Source organism: Argiope bruennichi, chromosome 11, assembly GCF_947563725.1.
Source record: "Argiope bruennichi chromosome 11, qqArgBrue1.1, whole genome shotgun sequence".
In the NCBI taxonomy this organism is placed as follows: domain Eukaryota; kingdom Metazoa; phylum Arthropoda; class Arachnida; order Araneae; family Araneidae; genus Argiope; species Argiope bruennichi.
Window position 1 is genome coordinate 103,201,487 of NC_079161.1, and position 21,961 is coordinate 103,223,447.

General features: G+C 31.9%; 1 protein-coding gene across 1 annotated transcript; it reads left to right on the forward strand.

Annotated features, from left to right (window-relative positions):
* Nucleotides 1-5,609: 5,609 nt before the first annotated feature.
* LOC129956836 (uncharacterized) lies at nucleotides 5,610-21,948 on the forward strand. Its single transcript, XM_056068790.1, has 2 exons — nucleotides 5,610-5,683; nucleotides 18,447-21,948. The coding sequence occupies exons 1-2, from the start codon at nucleotides 5,610-5,612 to the stop codon at nucleotides 21,946-21,948; spliced, it is 3,576 nt and encodes a 1,191-aa protein (XP_055924765.1).
* Nucleotides 21,949-21,961: the final 13 nt, after the last annotated feature.

Below are 21,961 nucleotides of genomic sequence, written 5' to 3' on the forward strand. Positions count from 1 at the left end.
TTGTTAAATGTGCAATAAGCTACAGGTCTACAACTTTAATGCATACAACTCACGACAAACACATTGAAGTTTTGTTTCTACGTTACGAAATTGTTAGCTAAAGAGCGTGTGGTATTCTATAAGACGCTGATGGTGAGATTTTCCTTCCCTAGAGCAGAATTAGATATGACCAAGAAAGATGGATCAGACGCTTCAATGATTCTAAAAGGGATGTAAAAAACATAGATGCTGTGATAGTGAGAGAGGATAGTCGAATCAGATAAAGAGACTCATCAGAAAAATTCAGCATTTCAAGGGCTGCCACACAAAAATTGTTCACTTAAAAATTGTTCATGGCAGTGTTTTTTTTACGTAATGGATTCCGAGATTATTTTTCATCATCATTATTTTTCAAATAATAATGTTAGATGTGTTCCCCATCTTTTTTACAGCTCTGATTTAATACCATTCAATACCTGATTTAAATGTTTTAATGAATATGAATTAATACCATGTTTTCTTCTCATAAATCTGAAGAAGCTTTTCCTAAGTAAGCATCGACAATCATTAGATGTAGTTTTAAGAGATGCGGTGGCAAATTTGAAAGGTCTTTAAAAGCATGGCTTTAAGCATAGTGTTATGGAAATGGTCTAAAATAAATATAATGAAATGAATATAATGTAAAATAGAGTCCAATAGGTTCAATAACAAATAAAGACGATTTTTATTACTCGATACCATAGAAACAGAGTAACAAAGTTCCATCCAAGATTACGCAAGGACAGCCGAAACGTATATATTATTTTTGAACCTTCTTTTTCTCTCGGCTTTTTATAATTTCCAAAGTAGAGCACACAATCTGCTGGAAGGAGCATCACAAGTCGAACCTAATGGAAAGATCCTTGTAGTTTCTGGAATTCTCGATTTTGTCACCAAAGGTATCAAATTCTTGTTGCCAAACGGATAACAAGTTTGTCGCCGAGTCCGCAAATCATTAGTCCAGAATGCATTCGACATCCGTTAGAGCTGTTTATAAAAATATTCTTCAAACTAGGTGACCCATCCAGATAGGAAATTACATTACAAATTTGTAACAATATGTTTGAAAATAGGAGAAAATTAGGATAAATGGACCACATGTGACGTGGAATATTTTGAAGTATATATTTTGGAATATAAATATCATCAAGAAATTTGGAATATATCATCATTATTTATATCAGTTTTCGTTTATTACTTCCCTTTATTCCTTTTATTACCCTTCGTAACAAAAGGCATATAAATAACTAAGAATTTTCATTCAGTCTGATATACTGATGGTTACAAACTTTTCCCAAATTTACACGTTATTAAAGATATTTAAATTTATAATTAATATTCGCAAATTATAAACGACTTTAAACTCTTCGACGTCCTTAATGCGTCGGGCGCATTCATGTGAAACTTCTGCAAGGTGGCCGCAACGCGCTTCAAACCACATTTTCCTCCACATTTTAAAACTTTTAAACGTTTAAAACGCTTTGTAAATGTTTACTTGTTTGAGTTTTTATTTTCGTTTGTTCTAATGCGGCGAAAAACAGAGGACTGCTAGGGATAAATTTTCGCGGACAGGAAAAGACGACGAAAGGGTTAAAATTCTTCAAATATATTGCTCGGTACATTCTTCAGAAATTACATAAGGAAAAGAAAAAAGATGTTTACTCGATCGATTTTACCAAACCTTAAAAGAATCTCACTATGTGTATTGGTAGTAAAAGTAAAAGTTATCATAATTTAATTTATATGAAATGATAAAAAAAATAATCATCTGCTTAAATTAGCTGTATTTCTAAAAATTTTATATTCATTACGATAAACATTCGATTACGATAATAATGAAATAATTACTATCATAATATAGTGTTCATTCCAAGCAAGACAGACATCTATATGATAAGCAAATCTTCCAAGAAACATTAGAGAATGTGGCTATCTTGGGGTAATATTTATTGAAATAAAAGTACGGGGTATGATTTAGGCACCATTTGCCATATGAAGCTTTCAAGCAAATGGTTTTATAATAGCCATTTTATGACTGGCTCCATATATTTTTCTAGATATGCAATTATTTTTAACTTTATTCGTTGCAACCTAGGGACACATTTGGTTTTCCAAGCTTTCTTTCTTTCTCAAACCATTGTCTTTGAAACTTACAAAACAATGCAGAATAATCGGATTGCAGATTTCTGTATTCCATAAATACAAGGTTCCATATATACTAAAAAGTACGGTGAATCGAAACATAAAACAAACAAGAGAACAAAATATTTTTATTCACCGTCAATGTAACATCGATTGACCACAATACACTTTTGACATCGCTGACAAAGCTGTTAGAATGAGTCAGCGAAAGCCACTTTTGGAATGGAGTAAAGCACAGATGTCACGCATCGTCAGTTGTTTGGTATGATTGCAAAGCGTGTGTCCTTCAGGATTCCTTGAGATGAGGAAACAAAATGAAGTCCTCTGGAGACAGATCAGGTGAGTACGATGGATGTGAGAGGACACTGCGTTTGGCCAAGAAGCTGCGTGCACGGATCACAGTATAGGGGTGGGCGTTGTCAAACCATACTTTACTTACCTGTCCTGTACAACTGTGGACGAACTCGTTGGATGTGCAGCAGTAATCTCTTCAAAACAGTTTCATTGAATTCGGCGTGGACAGTTTGCTCTTCTAGGACAAAGTTTTGGTACATCATACCATTACTGTCGAAAAACGAAATCAATAGTATTTTAATTCTGGAGATCTGTAGACTGCTCTTTTTACCAATTTGTAACGAAACTTCATTTTAATCAACTGCTCCAATTCAATTTGAAGTGGGTTTTCGAACACAAGTCGTTCGACTGCCCGTAGCAGTATATTCTGTGTCAGTTTCTTGGGCTTCCTTCTACATGTCGTCTTTCCATAGGTTCCTCACTCACACTGCTTTTGAAATATTCATCCATTCACCGAACTGATTAGACGCAGCTTGTACGTATATTGGAAAACATCACTTGAAACTCGCTTTGCGCAACACTGAAGTAAACAGTTATAGTTAATATTTCCGATTTACCGAAATACACAAAACTACTTGTCCTAATGACTTGTGATCTTGATGTAAACGAAGATAATTATAAACCTATTCTTTGGTTTTACTGATAAAGTTTTAAGTTGTATATATATATATATATATATATATATATATATATATACAATTGTGTGTGTGTGTGTAATGATATTTTAAACTCTTACTTTAAACCAAATTAATTTCCAAATCTTTATCTTAATTTAGCCCATAGTAATTTCATTCTCTTATTTCCTGATACAATTCCACTTTCTGTTTAATTAACTCAACTGAAACTGTGTAAAAATAATTGCGCACTCACTTCTACGTATCCAATGAAAGTGATCCCTTCGGTGACCTTGTGAAAGGTCACCAAGTGTTTTGAATTTTCGAGTGGCCGGAAATCTCATGCTATATAAGACTAGTGATCATTTGTTTCGCGCTTCTCTTCTTTGCTTCTGCTTTTGTGTCGCCTGCGCCTTCTTGTAAATAAATCATGCCTGTCTCCCAGGAGAGAATAAAACGAAATTAGAAATACAAAGGCTTTTCTATGTCTTCAAACCTGCATTCTGCTTCAAGCAAAATAATCTTTTATATATATATATATATATATATATATATATATATATATATATATATAACCAATCTAAAGTAAGAAATAGTTTGAAAACGAAACGTTAGTGTTTTAAAAAGCGGGAATCACAATCGATAGTTTAAAATTTCCTTGACTGTTGATGGTATGTCCCGGCCTTTTCGTTTTTAATTTTAGTGCTATTTTTTGTTTTTATTGTTATTTTTGTTATTGTATTTTTACTTTGTAGTGGTTACTTTCTTCTAATTTGTTGTTTTGTATTTCCTTTCTGTTAAAATGGTATATCTCTTGGGCATAATTTCAGGGGATTTTTGGGTCACGAGGAATTATTATTAGACAAATGTCTGCATTTCCTCACAGAAAAAATCCCTTTCTTTAATTCCCTGCCTGAGGGTGACCCTTGAAAAAGTATATATATATATATACCTAAAACTGATTGCACATATATTATAACGAATTTTACACTACAAGCACATTTTATCACAATAAAAATATACCGCCATATACTACTGAATGGAGCATAATGGACCCGAGGGATTCATACACATATTAGATACGAATATGAATCCAAGTATGGCACTCGCGAAAGAAAAAAGAAGAAAAAAAAATACATCATGAACATTATTGAAGTTGTTAAAATGTGTATATCAAAGATATCTTCGGAAAGCTCTTATCTTTTTTCGAAAAATAAACTCTTTCCAATCCATCAATGATAATTCCCCCAGTTTCTACTTCGAGAATGTTAGAAACGCTGAAAAAAAACGTGAGAAAAGAAAAAGCGAAAATAATTTTGTCGTTTCACGGTTTACTTTAATGGCTATCGGAAGACCTTTTCTTTCGCCATCTTGAAAAGGAATTAATTTTTCTTTCCAGCCAGCCACTCGACGGGTAATAAATCACTCACTTGTCAGTGCTGTTATTGAAAAAACAATCGAAGTTGTGGGGGGGGGGTGCATCTCTGACATCTTTTGCTGTTTCTTGTAGAAATATTTGTTTTGATATCAGCGATTACTACTGACCGTGTCAGGAAAAGTTATTTCAGGTTGTGGTTGAAATGTAGGTCGATTCGTGTTTCAGGCTGCGGTTCTCGAACTTTATTTAGTTTCTTTTTTATCATTGATATGAAAAGGTCAAGTTAACTTAAAATTTAAATTACACTTTCAATCATATTCGAATAATAAATATGCGTTGTAATTATTTTTGATTATATATTTTTGCTGTGGCTTCTTGACCATGTAGGTATCAAATTGCCCATAACCGTGTTGACTTTTAAATTATATTTTCTGCAAAAACTACAAATGTACATGAAAGTCTCCATATTAAGTCTTAATTTCCACATACTATAACTTTTTTTTTAACATTTTTCTTGTCACTTCAATATCTGCTGAGTATAATATCTGTTTTGTGTTTGTCCTTATTTCTATAAATGTTTCTTGTTATCTCCAGGAGTCTTCTTTATTAACCGCAGCTTCCAACAGCTACATTCTAATTCTTTATTTGTGACACCTATTAACAAATTTCAGTTTCACTAACTCGTGGTAAAGGCTAAAAGTTGCTCATTGTGATAATTAACTATTCAATCGAATAAAATTTAAATGAAATTCTAAAGCTTCTGTCTGGAGTTGACTTCCATAAAACTGAATTAATACTATGTCTGACTGGTTTCCATGTTACTGCAGTATTTGTTACTAATATACGTGCAGGATGTATAAATTTTTACTCAGATTATAAGTTATTGAATGTTTTTAAATATTGCACTGTTTCAATTTTAAATTCAGTGTACACTCTTTTTGCCGCTAATCTGCAGTCTGTCTAATTTACATTATTTTCACCTTTCATGTGAACTTTGTCTATCAACATTTTTTCAGGTTAATTATGCTTTGTATTTTAAATATTATTTTCACATAAACCAAAGGGTATACATTCACAAATTGTTCACAACTGATCTAAAGAATATGGGTATCAACTGGTTAGGTGTTTTTCCTAGTGATGATAACACCTCTTACGATGCTGTAAACTATCAGAATTAGTGAGTATATGACATTTATTCCAGATGGATGATTATTACGCATTTTCTTCGTCTTTGCTTTCATCTGAAATGCAACTGGTTAATATAAAGGCTTTTAATTTCATTTGTCAGTAATTCTTGTTACCCCTTTCACATTTAAAAATATATAAACTCATTTAGTATGTAGTTTCATTGTAAATATATTATGTTAAAACTGCTTATATTGCATGATTCCAAATTCATGATATAAACTTCAAGAAAGGATACGTATAATATTCAAATAGGTTGCGATCGAATGATACACACACAGAAGCAATAGTACATAACATCACCACAAAAAGAGATCGAGATGTACTTAATTGTACGAGTTTTAAACGGAATAAAGATAAGAAGAGAGCAGCGGCTCGTAACTCGCTCTCCAACTTCCTATGATTAAAGAGAACATGTAGTACAAGATGGGAAAACAATGAGAAAAGTCTTTTCGCCTTTAATGCTTTTTAGTAAGAAAAAAATAATTGATGATAAATATTTAGCCTAATTAATTAAAAAGCAGGGAATTGTCTCACATTATTTAAAGAAATCAGTTTGAGAAGCTGCAGTTGCAGAGGTGGTGATGATTCTGATGGAATTCCACACTACATTTTTTTATTAGCATAATCTTCATTTTTTGAGAAATTTGTCAAATTTTACAAAATAAAAAAAATTAAACATTGAACCTTCATCTATCTTAACTATAGAAGCTTAAATCAATTTATATATTTATTTCTTATTTTCTCCTCTTTTTCCGTTATTTATTTTTATATTTTTATCTCATTTCTGAAAATTATTTCATTTTCTTTTTTAAGTTTAAATTGTCTGCCATCGGTAAATTTTATTGTTGATTAATTATCTTGAATGATATTGTTACTGAGCGATGTTGTGTTGACTCGAGTGTTTGTGTCATTCAAACTTCCTTCACGTTCTCTTTTTATGTCTGTCCCGTTTATTTATTTATTTTGTTGTTGTTATTTTGACTTTTTATTTTCTTTGGCTGTCTTCAGCTTCTTTTGCAAGAACATATATTCGCATGATAGATTTTTGAATGGGTAGTCCTTCATAATCTTTTAAGCTTTTTAAGGGTGTAACACCAGTTTTTGGCAAACACATAATCATAACCAAAATACAACAGAATTATTTGTTGGTGGAAACTAGCTGCTTTTTAGTCGCAGACAAGGAGATGGTTCCTTGATAGTCTAGACATCCTTTTGCTACGATGGACATGCGTCGTTATATTCTATCAGTTACCCCAAACATCACAAAATACAATGGAAGATAGCCTGATGTCACGGCTTCTAGGTGGTACTCGGTGTGAGTTTCAGCAAGACGATTCTTCCGTTCACGCTGCAAACAGAACAAAAGTCGGATTTAATTATCAGAGTATAAAAGATCTTGATTGGCCTTCATGTAGGCTAAGTATCATTACATAATCTTTGGGAATCATGTGTCGCAAAATTTACTGCGACGGTAGGACATACTCTACTGTAAATGAATTCAAGACATCAATTGTGAATGTGAGGAACAAAATCGAGCCACAAACAATACAAGATTTAGTTTTTTCTACTGAAATTCATATTTAAAAATGAATAAATAAAAAGATGCACAATCAGATTTTAATTTTTTTATTTTATTTTTACTTTAATTTATTTCTATCTATATTTTTAAGATAATGTTAATTTTGTTTTTAATTATTTAATAGCTTGCAATTTGCTCTAAACAGTATTTATTATTATGGTCTTTTGTATGCATATATATCTCATTACACTTAAGCCGTATTAGGAAGGTAAAAGTAAATGCGAATTTCTTCGCTGTCTAAACATCTGCGTCTCAATGTATGTGCAAACAGTATTTATCTCAATAATTAAATAGAAACAAATTCCTTTTCGATGTGTAACAAGCAAGTACAACTTTGCTTCTTATATTATCATACGTTTTAAAAGTTTTATATGTGCAAATTATAACCAAGAGTATTTGTTAATGTTTTAAATACAACAATCTATTATGTAGCACCTGATGTAACATGTAGAAATGACAGTAAAGCTGTGTTAAGTGTATGGTTATTATCATCATATAGTATCGTAATTTTTAGTGTATTTTAATCCTCGGCAACAATGAGTAGAAAATGAATTAAAGTATTCTATCTTTTCAAACATGAAACAAATCAGGTTAAATAAAAGTGTATGAAGTCATGGCCTTATTCATTATATATTTTTGAATATGAATTCAAGTTAAAATGAATCAAAAACACAATTAAAACATTAAAAGACAGAAAGGATTCAATGAAATTAACATTTTTTATTCAAAGAAAGTTAAAGAAGTTATTTAAGTATATTTCTTAATTTTTTTTCATAAATTTAGTAAATGGATTTTTCTTACTAAGACTGCATTGAGTATTGCAACAATATTAAATAATATTTTGTGTGCACATTATCGCTACTGTATAGTTCTAATCTGAGACACTATTATGCTATGATGTTTCGGAATGAAATTTAAAGTTGAAAGCTTTATTTTATTTTTTAATTATATCATTTTAAAACCCATTGATCATTCCATTTTATCATTGAAACTATTTTTATTGCGGATAGATAATTATTAAGAGATATTCAAAGATTCAAACTTCACTAAAATTTCTATCTTCTCCTTTTTAAACGAAGGAGAATTTTTATCCTGCATTCGTATCTTAAACAGCAACATTTCTCAAAGTGGAAACGCACTTCCAATAAACATACACAAAAATGTTTACTCTCGAAATTTCAAGAACAAAATAGTATTCCATCCTTTTACTATTGTAATGCGATAAAAATTGGACTAGGGATAGGCAGCTATCGGCACAAAACCCTTCAAGCGCCAATAACCTTGTACGCAACTGGCTTATAAATATTTTTTAAAAATTCAGATGGCATCCTTTTATTGATTTATTGATGGATAGAAAATGCATTATTAGTATCAAATAACAACAGTTGACAAAACAACTTCTCACTTTCTCCAAATGATTTACACACCCGTTCACATTATTTTCTCTGTCACGGCACTGGCCGGGTCATCCATTTGATTAAATAAGTTTTTTTTTTTTTTTTGCTATCTTTTGACTATAATAGATCTTCTCATTAGATATACGATTAGAAAGTAGACGTGAACTGCAGGTGAGTTACACCGCAGGCAAGGCGTTAAATATAATAATGCGTCTGGAACAAAATAAATTGTTTTTGTGCCAGAAATAGGTCATTCGGTGATACCTCTTTTCAAGGAATAAACCATCAGACAAAACTGAAGAGAAAATCTTCTTCTATATACCCACACAAAAGAAAATCATTTACTCTCTTATTTATTTACTTTCTTCTCTTTTCTCACATAAAGGACCTTTTATTTGCAGAAAGGAAAAAATCAGTCTTGTTAAGACTGGCCTTTTTTTTGCATAACGATAGGGGTACTGCAACATTCACCACAAATGGAGAAATAATTTTACATGAATGCATTTTTATTTGTTAAGAGAAAAGAACCGTAATCGTCTAGAGATAGGATTTTGTAGTTTTTATCTTTAAAAATAATCGTGTCTACTTGGTGGAAATGAAGGGTAGTTATCTCATGTCTAAAGATATGGGAATGAGGAGATTTCGCCACTCTCCCTTTTCATTCTCTATTTTAATGAGTGTTGGAATTGAAAAATTGTAAAGGAGAATAAGGATTTCTGAATAAAAATATGTTATACAGACAAGAGCTTTATTGTACACAACTGAAAACAGTAAATCACGTGATGAAATTCAATTAAAATAAGAATTATAATAATATTGCCAAAAATTAAAATCACAAAGAAAACATCTCCCCTTTCCTCTACTAGTAATGCTAATTTTTTTAATTCAGAAATTCATAAAAATAAGAATTCGATCATTCGAAAATAGTTAATATCTGTATCAAAAAATAATGGCTGATTTTTAAGCACTTGATATCATAACGAGTATTCCCTATAGAATTAAAATGCTGCGTTATCACGAACAATTTAAGCACTCTTATTCATTTATTTCATATTCATAAAGATAGAATTTGTGTAATCCATTTTCATTCTTTTCCTTAGGTGCTAGAGTTTTGAAATTCTGTACAATTTTTTTTTACCGATGATGTATGAGTCGTATTTAAATATTTTTGATTATTACCAACCAAAAGAGTTTTTAAACCAAATTGAACTGCACATAAATGTTACCATTTGTCAATGATTTGCGAAATATCTCTATCTGAATTAATATATTCTATGCTTCTGGTGATAAATTTGAAATTAAAGAATTAAAAAAACCAAAAAACGTAACATAAAAATAACTTTTACTAATTTACTAAGAATGAGTTTTTTTAAAATCATCTTTATCAAACTTCGTTTCACCGTCCGTTGATCAGAATGTACGGATTTTATCAAAAAAAGATAAGAAGTGCTGAAAATCGTTGCTTTTAGATTAGAAACAATAGATTTGAGTCTGTTTCTTAACCTCTTTGAATATGAATATGGGAAATGTAGTTTATTACGGAAGCAAACATTTGCTACAAAATCTCTCTATCGCTTCACTGTATCACTACTTATTTACTGCTTATTCTGAATCTGTTTATAGAAAGTTCAGGAGGTCTACAGAGACGGTTTTGAAATTTACATATAATACCAAATGTATTTCATAACTTTCACAAGTAGACTTAGATAATTCTGCTTAATATATAAAATGGCAGTTAGCGTGTCTTAGAAAATCATTCTTTAGCATTTATACTTGTCGAATAATGTTAATTATTTTGTACAAACCAATAACCGGCTCTAAATTGTCCTTTCTTTTTGAATTTCAAAAACTATTAATCGAAAATAGTATATTATTTATAAAACTGTGCGTTACAATTCGCTATGAAAAAAATTCATTATTTCAGAAACACTGATTCATTTACCCAACATATAAACAAAAAAAAAATCAAGATTATGAAAACGCTCTATTCGATACCTTCTGGACAGAATAAATTAAAAGATTTTTCGATTTAAAAAGGTGAATATAATTCAATAAGTAATATTTTTCTAACTTTGCTTGAAATTGTCTATTTGCTAATTTGCTAATATCCCAGATTTTTCTTCTGAGTCGTAATAAGTCAGCATGTTTATGCATTTATACACAAAATCATGTCTCGATATACGTGGAGATTCAAATGCCTTTGAAGAAATTTTAAAGGAATACCAAGCATAAAGATACAGTAATTTTTCCATTCGATGGTGAGATCACAAACAGGATGGTGGGAAGGAGTTAAGAAAAGGAAAAGAATAAATCAAATAAAATGTGCAACACCCCTTTAATAGAATACAGAATCACAACATAAATTTACTGAGTATGCTATGCAACTGCCTTTCACAACAAAGCAGCTGCACAAATAAAATCCTTTCAAGTCATACAAATCCATAGATTTCTCACTAAAGAATTATTGTTAAGTTATAAAAAGTAACTAACCATCAAAATGTGATGGTCATTTACAAAATAAAACAGTACATGCAATTCATGTATCCCCTTTTTTTCATTTTTCAAACATGTGCGAGATAGCGTTTTTTCATTTGCCTTTCAAAACTCCATCAGTAGCTTTTATTCATGTCTTTCGCAATGAGAAGTGCTTACCCTTATCTTAAGAGATTTTCTTTGAATTCATAAAAAGCAAAAATCGTATGGAGCTAAATCAGTGTTGTAAAGAGTATGGGGAACGAAAGTTATGTTAATTTTTAATTTATATTGTTAAGAAGTCTGGCTACATACCACACACAGATACATCCATACGCAGTTTCCCTGTGAGTAACACCCACCTAAATGTTAAAATTTTCTGATTGATCTCTTAATGAGATTCAAACATTTTCCTTCACTATCACTTTAACTGTGTTTGAGTAGTCACTGAAGCACCGGGGACACCTTCCTTTGAAGTAGATTTCATGCTTCTTTAAGCATTTTAAAACAACTTCTAGTCACATAATAGGGATGACAGTTTTTTTATAAGCATCTTGTAACATAGGCTTCAGAAGACGAATATTTAGGCAAAAACAAAATACCAATGTGTTTATCGCGTATTATATCCATTTAGGTTGTAGATGAAAGTAGAACAATGCGTGCTTATTTTACTTTAATTTGCATACAAATCAAAGCATACTTTAGACCAAGGCCACAACAGCGTCATTGTGACTGAAATAAATGCCATATATTTTTCACTTATATCATTAAATATGTAATATAAATTATTATTAATTGTTTTAATCACTTTAAAAATTATGATTATACTACATTGAGCAGCCTTTGTACAATCGCATGTAAAGCACATCATAAACATTTAACTTCTGAAGTGCTCAAAATAAATATATAAAGAATATGTCGCCGAAATGATAAACATAATTTACATGTTTTGTTCATTCAGATGGGCTGTTGTACTGTCTTTCAAGACGTATCCGGATATTGCCTTTTATTCCGAAACTAATAGACATTCAATAACACTGTAAATACCTATCGCTATACAAATATGTTCTCTATAGGGATTGCAATACCGGTATACCGGGATACCTAATACCGGTATTTTGAGCCTTTTGTACAGTTTTGTAATACCGGTATTCACAAGTTTAAAAACCGGTTTTTCGGTATTTACTAAAAAATTTTTTGTCTTGTAATTTTTTAAATTGTTCAGGGATCGCCAACATAGCAAAATAGAATACGTTTTTGTTTTTATGTCTCCCTAAAGGGCGAAATTAATTAGACTGTGAATACAAAGTTTCATCGTACAATCAAGAGAATTGATAAAACACTGTATGACAATGGATTGTAAAAAGCCTCCACCTTTTGCACATGAGTTAATATGGGTTTACTTTGACAAAATAGGAGTGACAGGAAAGATGAAAGGAGATGCTTAGGAGGAGATTCAAAACACGTTGGAGCAGTTTATTCCTAATGATGGAACGATTTTTGAAACTACGATATCCAATCCAAAAAGCAATAATCGACTTAAACCAGCAAATTAATTTTTCAGATAGTGAATTCGACTTAATATCCAGAACAGGTTGTTATAACTTAATATAAACTTAATATTAAAACAGGCTGTTGAGGCATTATGTCGGAGAAATTCTAATTTATTAACAGCGAACGCAACAATAAGTTTCATGTTGCAGTCACTGAAAGAACAGCACACATCACTATCTGAAGAATTATATATTACATTGAAAAATCGCAGAGAAGAAAGGCATACCGAAATAGAAAATGTCTTACGGTATTTACATAATTATAATTATTTTAAAAATGAAAAAGAAGAAAAGAGACCAACCATTTCAAATCTGATCAAGTTTATAGTAAATTTTCTTAAATTTTTTTTACCCACAAACCTATCCACATTCAGAAGAATTCGGTACAGTTATCGGAGATTATCATGGCACAAATGTCGATAGTGAAAAGGAATTATCCCTTGAACACAAATTAGAATTAGCGATAAATAAAAAAAAATATTCAACAAAACAAAATACAATACAGAAATCAGCTATATTCAAAATCATCCGACGAGTAATCGATTTATTTGAAAATTTATTTTAGAAGTAAATATTTGGAAAAAGTATCACAAATTGCTAACAGCATCACCAACTATCGCAGATGCTGAAAGAGCGTTTTCGACAGCTAATAATTTTTGCCCAAAATTACATTCCAGGCTTAATGACAGTACAATTGATGCATTATGTTTTTAAGATCACATTTCAAAAATTTGTAACAGACTGAATAGTGATGTTAACACTTTTTTGTTTATCTAAACATTATTATTGCCAAGCTCTCCGCTGAACACTCTATACACTTTCGGTGGATCCCCTCACATGTTGGTTTAAATGATAATGAGATAGCGGATAATTTAGCTAAGACTGCCTCAGCTGACATATTTCATGGTGATGCAACACTAACTTTTTCTGAAATCTCCTCTATCAAAAGGATGGAGTCGAGTTCACTTTGGAGAGTCCCACCTGCTCACCCTTGATACTTCGGTAAGAGTCATTATTGGTGTCACCGTCTGAATATCTCTAGAAAACAGCAAACGGCTCTCTCTTTTTTTAAGTGTACACACCAACATGAACTCATGTGCAAAAGGTGGAGGCTTTTTACAATCCTCGTCTTCCAACACAGACGGAGGATCTTTGCTGAATGTTCTTGGTGCAAGGCAGATCAAGCCTTCCCCCCAATCATATTCTTAAATGTTTAAATTTTACGATTTTAGAGATTTTAAAGGATCCGCTATTGTTTTTGAACTTTTAAGAAATCTTTGGTTTCATGGAGGTGGTATAGTGCAGCTATACCGTTATAATTTATATGTTACAAATTATTTTTGTGATATTTACATTCTCTAATAAAACTGGTAAATAAAACAAAGAAACACCCGTGTTTTCTTTCTTTTCCTAAAATTTCTAATACCGGTATCCCGGTATTTAGATCTAAAAAATACCGAATACCGGTATTGAACTTTTGGTCCGGTATTGCAATCCCTAGTTCTCTATAAGCGTGCGAAATAGTTTTTCATGTCGTCTTCATGTGTAAAATTGCTCAAAATTAATTTTTTTTTCAAATAACAACTCCTGATTTCATATTCATGCCTGAATTTTTAAGATTACAGTAACTCAAATATTTATATATTTGCGTATACATTTTGCAGTTTTGAGTAAATGTTTGATGGGTTCTATGAAGTTGAAATAAAAACTGGAACATTTCTTTGTATATTTGATAATTTAATAAATCTGATAATAATTATTAATTTACATTAAAATACTCAGTAAGTAAAACTAATGTTATAATTTTTTAAAAAATATATATAATATGTTGTTTTATATTTTTAATTAATTTTAAAATGTACAAGTTAAAAATTGTTGAATAGAAAAATCAAAAAAAAAAAAAATATTTTAATGACAATCGTAGGAGCAAGATCTAAAATATTACAATTTTTAGCATCCAAATTTTACTCATTTCAGACAAATATTTAGCAATAAACATTTTTAAAAAAATCCTGATTTTCTCAATTTTTGAGGTCATCTTATTCTCACACAAGGATTCTCTGTCAGGTATAAAAAAATCATTAAAATGAAACAGGAAAAAAAGTTTGTCTTTCAGCCTTGCTTTAGGTAAAGATTTTTTTTTTCCTTTTTAAAATAAATGCTAAGATTCTTATGGAAATCGATACTTTTAACAGATTCTATTCCAATTGCATCTCAAAGTTCCATTTAAGTGAAATGGGTATAGATAGCAATTTTAGAAATGATTTGTTATATCTTACATTACTAAAAAAAGAACTGAAGCCTAATTTTATTCTCAATTTAAAATTAATATAGCTTGAAATGCATGAATAAATAAATCAATACAAAAGCATAATAAAAACAAAAGCATTTCCTTATACGAGGGAATTGCAATTTCTTTTCAAATAAAAAAGCTTATCAATGCTTTGATTATAAAAGCTTATAATAGTTTTTTATTTAATGCAAGTTCTGGTAAAAAGAAATTCCTATCGTCTGATGGAAATTCGAGCATGCAAATCAACAATATTGTATTTTTATTTGCATTTTTACGTTTAAGTTTCAGAAAAGTTTAAAAGAATGTTTCAGAAAATAAACTTTTCGTCTGACTTTTATTTTTCAGCTGTACAGAAACATTTAATGTAAATGAGTTTTATTACTATTAATTTCCAAACTTATACAAAATTTTTGATTCTTCTAAATAGAAACAACCTAAAATTTCTGTTGCACATTCCTAAGAGTTTCCCAATGGTTTGCATCACAAATCTTATCAAAAAATTTGACCACTCATTACCATTTTTTTAGACCAAACACGAGGGCGCGGGAAACACACACACACACACACACACACACACACACACACACACACACACACACACACACACAAATGAAAGTATTTGGACTTGTGATTTAGTGATACTTATTTTTTTAGAGATTTTCTACTGAACAAAAAAAATCTTTAATAACATTTCAGGAAATATGGCAATTTGTTTTTATTCTTCATTATAAAATAAAATTTCGAGCATCTGTATGAGACAAATAGAATTCGTGAAATGTACATAAATAAACGTAAATTTAAATGCCCGGATGTTAAATTCTAAGTCCCAATGTTCTATTCGACATTAAAATACCACTCCATTCATAAATAAGTCTTGACAAATTGTTACAAACATAATCCCTCATTTTAATATAGAGTGTCCCGATTTTAACAGCGTTAAAGTCTCTTTCTTTAGGCAGATGGAGTTTGTACTTACTGAAAGAATGAAAAAAAAAAAAAGAAAAAGCGAAATTATAAAATTGTTTTACTATATTTTTTTTCAAATAATTGCCTATAAATTTTATATAAATCCCATAGCCTAAATCAAATTTTTTCATAAACTCAGTATTATTTTCAAAGCCCTTCTAGGCAGATAAAGAAGAAAATACATTTCCTTTGGAATTATTAAGATAATTTCTTTTCTTTCTGTTTATGCAGGGAGAAAAAAATAATTTTTTCCTGTTCAATTTATTAAGTTGAAGAACTGGGTAGAGATAAATGCATTTGATCACGCATCATAGCTTTAAATGAGAGTCATAATAATTTATGTTTTTCTTCATTCTTTTTGTCTTTTCAAAATGGCGTCTGTTGATACCTATGACTAAAATATTTCTAAAAAAAGGGATAATAAATGAGTGAATCTTTGTACTTTTGTCAAATAGAAAAATAAGCTTTATTTCTTTTAACTGTATTGTTTTAATGGCCATCATTCATTGGATGGTAAAGGTTATTTTTAAATAACATATGCAATTTAAAAAGTTTACAGCTTTGCTTTAAATATAAATAAAGTTATAAATTTTGATTCATTGTTTCCGTGATTTTTTAGATCAGAAACTTTCTCTTTAAATATGCAACTTTATTACCCTGTTCTTTTACATCTGGTTCATTGTTATTGGTGATTCATCTGAACGCCAACAGATGGCGCAATGAAAATCCAGAACTTTGAACTCTTGTTTATGTTCAGGGATTAGGCATTCGTAGGGGATGCTTGGAGGAAACGGGTGCTTCCTGTAAACACGCTACAAAATGTATAGTTTAAACCTGTATACAAAAAATATATTCGCTGTAATAAATATCGAGACGTGGATGAGGTGAGTCATTCCTTTATTTATTACCATAATCCTTAATTAAATCAACATTTTTTGGTCCGTCGTTAGCCGCAGAGCCCTATGGACAATGACTTCCAAATCGAAAATCATAAAAGCAATTCAAAATTTCAGTAATGTCTGTAAAGAAATTTTGAGAATTGAGGAGAGAATTAAAAATGCAGTTGAAAACGCGGATAGTTCAGATGCATTATTCAATGTGCTAAAAACGAAAGTCAATACTTATAAACAAAAACTAGAAAATTCGTTTTCGAATTTAGATGTTAATGATAGTGAAGAGAAACTTGAAAAATATTTAGAATTTCAGGATGTGTTATTTGAGTGTGCCGTGCTTTTGGAAAACACTAAACCTAAAAATAAAACGGAAAGTCAAGCTGTTAGCTCAAATGCCAAAATTCAGGCGTCTAAAAAATTGCCTAAACTTGAATTACCGCATTTTTATGGAGATATGGAAAATTGGATATCATTCAAAGAATTATTTCAAGCAACGGTAATTAATAATTCAGAATTATCCAAAATAGACAAATTGCAATATTTATTCGCATCTACCAAAGGTAATGCCGCAAAATTAATTCGTGGATTCGCAATTCGGGAAGAAAATCTTAAAAATTGCTGGGAATTGTTATGCGAAAGATTTGAAAACAAAAATCAGTTAGCTAATTGCCAAATTAATAAGTTATTTAATCTAAAAATACAAAACGCAAATTCATCTAAACTGCTATTCGAGATTCTAGATAATTGTAATGAATGTGTTAGAAATTTAGGTGTTTTGGGTTTAGAAGTAAATGAATTAACCGAGCTGATTATAATTAATCACTGCGTTTCAAAACTGGACGACGAAATAATTCACCGCTGGGATTTGACCTTGAACCCTGATGTATTTCCAACGCTGAATTCTTTTAAAGCCTTTATCGAGAGGGAGGCGAGATCTCTAGACAGTCGTAGCTCAGCTAAAAATAAACAAATGCGGGGGAACCTAACCCCTGAAAAGAAATTCTTTCCAGATGGTCGTAAATGTAGTCAGACTGAAAGGGGGAACTGGTTTAGCCGAAGGGTGGCAGACCGGACAAGAAAAGTGATAGTTCATAACGTAACTGAGGGGAAAATCGACTCTTTTTCTTGTTTTTTGTGTCAGGGAAATTCAAATCACCCGCTTTATAAATGTCCTGTTTTTAATCGAATGAAAATCGAAGAACGATTGAAAGCAATAGAAGGAATTTGTTGTAGGAATTGTCTTCGCAAAAACCATAAGACGGATAATTGCAAAATAAATATCGGATGTAAGGTTTGCAAAAATCGACATCATACTTTACTTCATAAATATAACGTAAATCTTCCAACTGAGACGGAATATCCGGATGTCGTAGCTGTTTCTAATGGAGTTTCTAATAGTTCTGTTCTTCTCTCAACGGCCGTAATTAAAGTGAAAGATCACTCGGGAAAGTTTGTTAATTGCAGAGCTTTAATTGACAATGCATCACTGCTCTCATTAATTTCAAAAAAATTAGCGCATCAATTAAATTTACCATTAAAAAATACAAACCATAAATTAACCGGTATTAATGGGATTAATGCAGAAACTTCATTGCATAGTTGTCAGGTAGAATTCACTCCTCACTTCTCATCTAAAACATTCAATCTTAATGCTCTTGTGGTAAATAAAGTGACTTCACCTCTCCCAAATTTCGATATTCAAATCCAACACTGGCCGCATTTGGATAATCTTATACTCGCAGATCCAAATTTTTATATTTCGCAACAAATTGACATTTTGCTCGGTGCAGATATTTATGCACTCCTCCTGGATGGACTTCCCATTTTTGGACCTTCAGGAACTCCAACTGCAATTTCAACTAAATTGGGATACATTTTAACTGGAAAAATCTATACTTCACAAATGCCTGACTCGATTGTGCATTCAACTTTGTGTGACCAGTTAAATAAATTCTGGTCGATTGAAAAGTTCCCTCCGAATGTCCCAGTGGAAAGAATATATGATCCTTGCGAGGAATTCTATCAACAATCGGTTTGTCGAAATGATGAAGGCAGATTTATAGTCAGTCTTCCATTCAAAGAGGACAAAACTCTTGGAGAAAGCAAAGAAAAAGCGATACATCTATTGTTTACCTTAGAAAATAGACTAAACCGAAACCCACCATTAAAAGAAAAATTTAATAAATTCATGAAGGAATACTTGTCGCTTGGCCATATGAAGGCAATTTCGATTGACAGGGAGAAAGAATCGCCAAATTGTTATATCCCATATCATATGATTCAAAATGAAAACTTCAGTACCACTAAGTGCCTAGTCGTCTTTAATGCGTCAGCTAAAACAAGTAATGGCAAATCATTAAATAATATCCTGCTGATAGGATCTAAATTACAAACTGATATTTTCTCTCATTTAGTCAAATTTAGATCCTACCGTGTAGCTTTTTCTGCCGACATCGAAAAGATGTATCGTCAAATTCTAATTGCCGATGATGACCTTAAATATCAAAGAATCGTTTGGCGATCAACTCCATCAGATCCCTTAATCTCTTATGAACTTCAAACTGTAACTTACGGAACATCCTGTGCGCCTTTTCTAGCGTTGCGAACATTGCAACAGTTGTACTTAGAGGAGGAACACACTTTTCCAATCGCCACACGTTATGTTAAAAATCATTTTTATGTAGATGATTTGTTGGCAGGAGCCGACACTGAAGAAGAAGCTAAAGCCATTATTGACGAAATTCAAAACCTAATGAAATCAGGGGGATTTAGTCTTCGAAAATGGTCTAGTAGCCATAAAAGTATTTTGAAAGATTTGGATAAATCCTTGTTAGCTACAGAATCTATACATTCGTTGTGCGATGAAGAAGTAAAACAGCGGGTATTAGGTATTTTTTGGAATCTTTTAACCGATTCGATTCAAGTTAGAATTGCTGATGGAGAAATCGTAAATACAAAAAGGCAACTTCTATCAGTTATTGCTAAAACATTCGATCCGCTGGGACTGTTTTCACCTTCTGTAATCATATTAAAAATTATGTTGCAAGAACTATGGAAATCGAAAGCCGCTTGGGATGATCCTGTTCCTCTTACCATTCTAGAAACCTGGACAAAATTTAAACAACAAAGCTATAATCTAAACTTGATTTCAGTTCCTCGCTTCTTGGGAGTCGACAATAATTCTGACATCCAATTACACGGTTTCTGCGATGCATCTACAAAAGCATTCGCTGCCGTTGTCTATTTGAAATCTAGACAGAATCAAGTATCTCTCGTAAGTGCTAAAACTCGTGTTGCTCCTATAAAACAGCTTACTACCCCAAGGTTGGAACTTTGCGGAGCACTTCTACTTGCCGAGCTAATAACTGCCATCGAAAAAGCACTATCTTTTCCCATAAAAGAGCGATATTTATGGACAGATTCAACAATCGTATTAAGTTGGATAAATAGACCCCCAAGTAAAGGGAATATTTTCATTCAAAATCGAGTTAATAATATCTTAAATTTAACTTCAGTGTCTGATTGGTATCACATTCCTGGTAAACTCAATCCAGCCGATTGTGCTACTGGAGGACTTTTTCCAGAGCAGCTCAAAAATGCATCTTATTGGTGGAATGGTCCTGATTGGATCAAACAAGATTTTTATCCTCTTGTACCGTCCTTAAAAGTGCTAACTACCAACTTAGATGAGCCAGACTCCGTGCAGAAACCTACGTCCGTAAATGTGGACAGAAATCCTTTGAATGACTTGCTACTCAAATTTTCATCTTACACCAAACTTATAAGAGTATTTGCATGGGTTAAACGTTTTATTCAAAATTGTAAAGCTACCTGTTTAACCTCTAAATCAGTAGGGCTCCTTCAAGCAGAAGAAGTAGAGGCTTCACTTAAAAATCTAGTTAAACTCATTCAGCAAACTGAATTTTACCAGGAAATTAAATGTTTCAAGATGAACAAACTCATACCGAAATCTAGTAAATTACTCCCTTTAAATATATTTTTGGATAAAGATGGGATTCTCAAAGTGGGAGGTCGGCTTTCTAAACATCCGACTCTTGCCTATGATCAAAAATTTCCAATAGTCATCCCCAAAAGACATCATATAACTCCCCTTATAATTCGACATTTTCACCAACTCAGTCTCCATGCTGGACCAGAATTGGTTTTATCACTCATTCGACAAAAATTCTGGATTCCTAATGGTCGTTCCACGGTGCGTCGAGAAATCAAACGCTGTATCGTTTGCTGTCGATTAAATTCTAAACCTTCGATCCCTAAGATGGGAGATTTGCCAAGTAGTCGAATAACAAAATCTCGTCCTTTTGAAAAAGTTGGGGTGGATTTCGCAGGACCGTTAGTCATAAAATGTCAGCATCTCAGAAAAGCTACCCAATTCAAGTCTTACCTTTGTTTATTCATATGCACAGCGACTAGAGAAGTTCATCTCGAACTCGTGTCCAGTATGTCTACGGAAGCATTCTTAGCCGCACTTCGTCGATTTATAGCACGACGAGGTCATCCCACTGATATCCTGTCAGACAATGGATCGAATTTCATAGGTTCAGATAATTATCTAAAGCAATTATTCAAGTTAGTCCAAGACCAGTCTGTACAAACTTTCCTGACTGTGAGAAACATTAGTTGGAAATTCATCCCACCATATGCTCCCAATTTCGGTGGTGTTTGGGAGTCATCCACCAAACTCGCCAAAAGACATCTCTTTAAAACTTGTCAAGGACATTTGCTTAATTTTGAAGAACTGTCCACTCTCTTATGTCAGATAGAGGCCTGTATTAATTCAAGACCTCTAGTACCACTTTCCAATGATCCAGCTGATCTCAGGGCTCTCACTCCTGGACATTTCCTAATCGGGGAACCTCTTCTTGAGCTTCCTGAAGGAACTAGTCTCACTAATCAAAATCTTAGTCTTTCTTGCAGATGGAAAAGTATCTTACAGTTAAAACATCACTTTTGGATTAGATGGACTAGAGACGTCCTTCAGCATTTGCAAGCCCGACGGAAGTGGCATCAACATCATCCTCCTTTGAGTGTCGGAGATCTCGTCCTTATTCAAGCTGACAACATGCCTCCATTATCCTAGCCACTTGCGCGTA

Bases quoted from the DNA above. Each gene is read 5' to 3' on its own strand.
- LOC129956836 (XM_056068790.1), top strand. From the start codon at position 5,610: ATGGGTATCAACTGGTTAGGTGTTTTTCCTAGTGATGATAACACCTCT. The intron at 5,684-18,446 runs GTGAGTATATGA...TTCATTGCATAG, and splicing joins GCTGTAAACTATCAGAATTA to TTGTCAGGTAGAATTCACTC.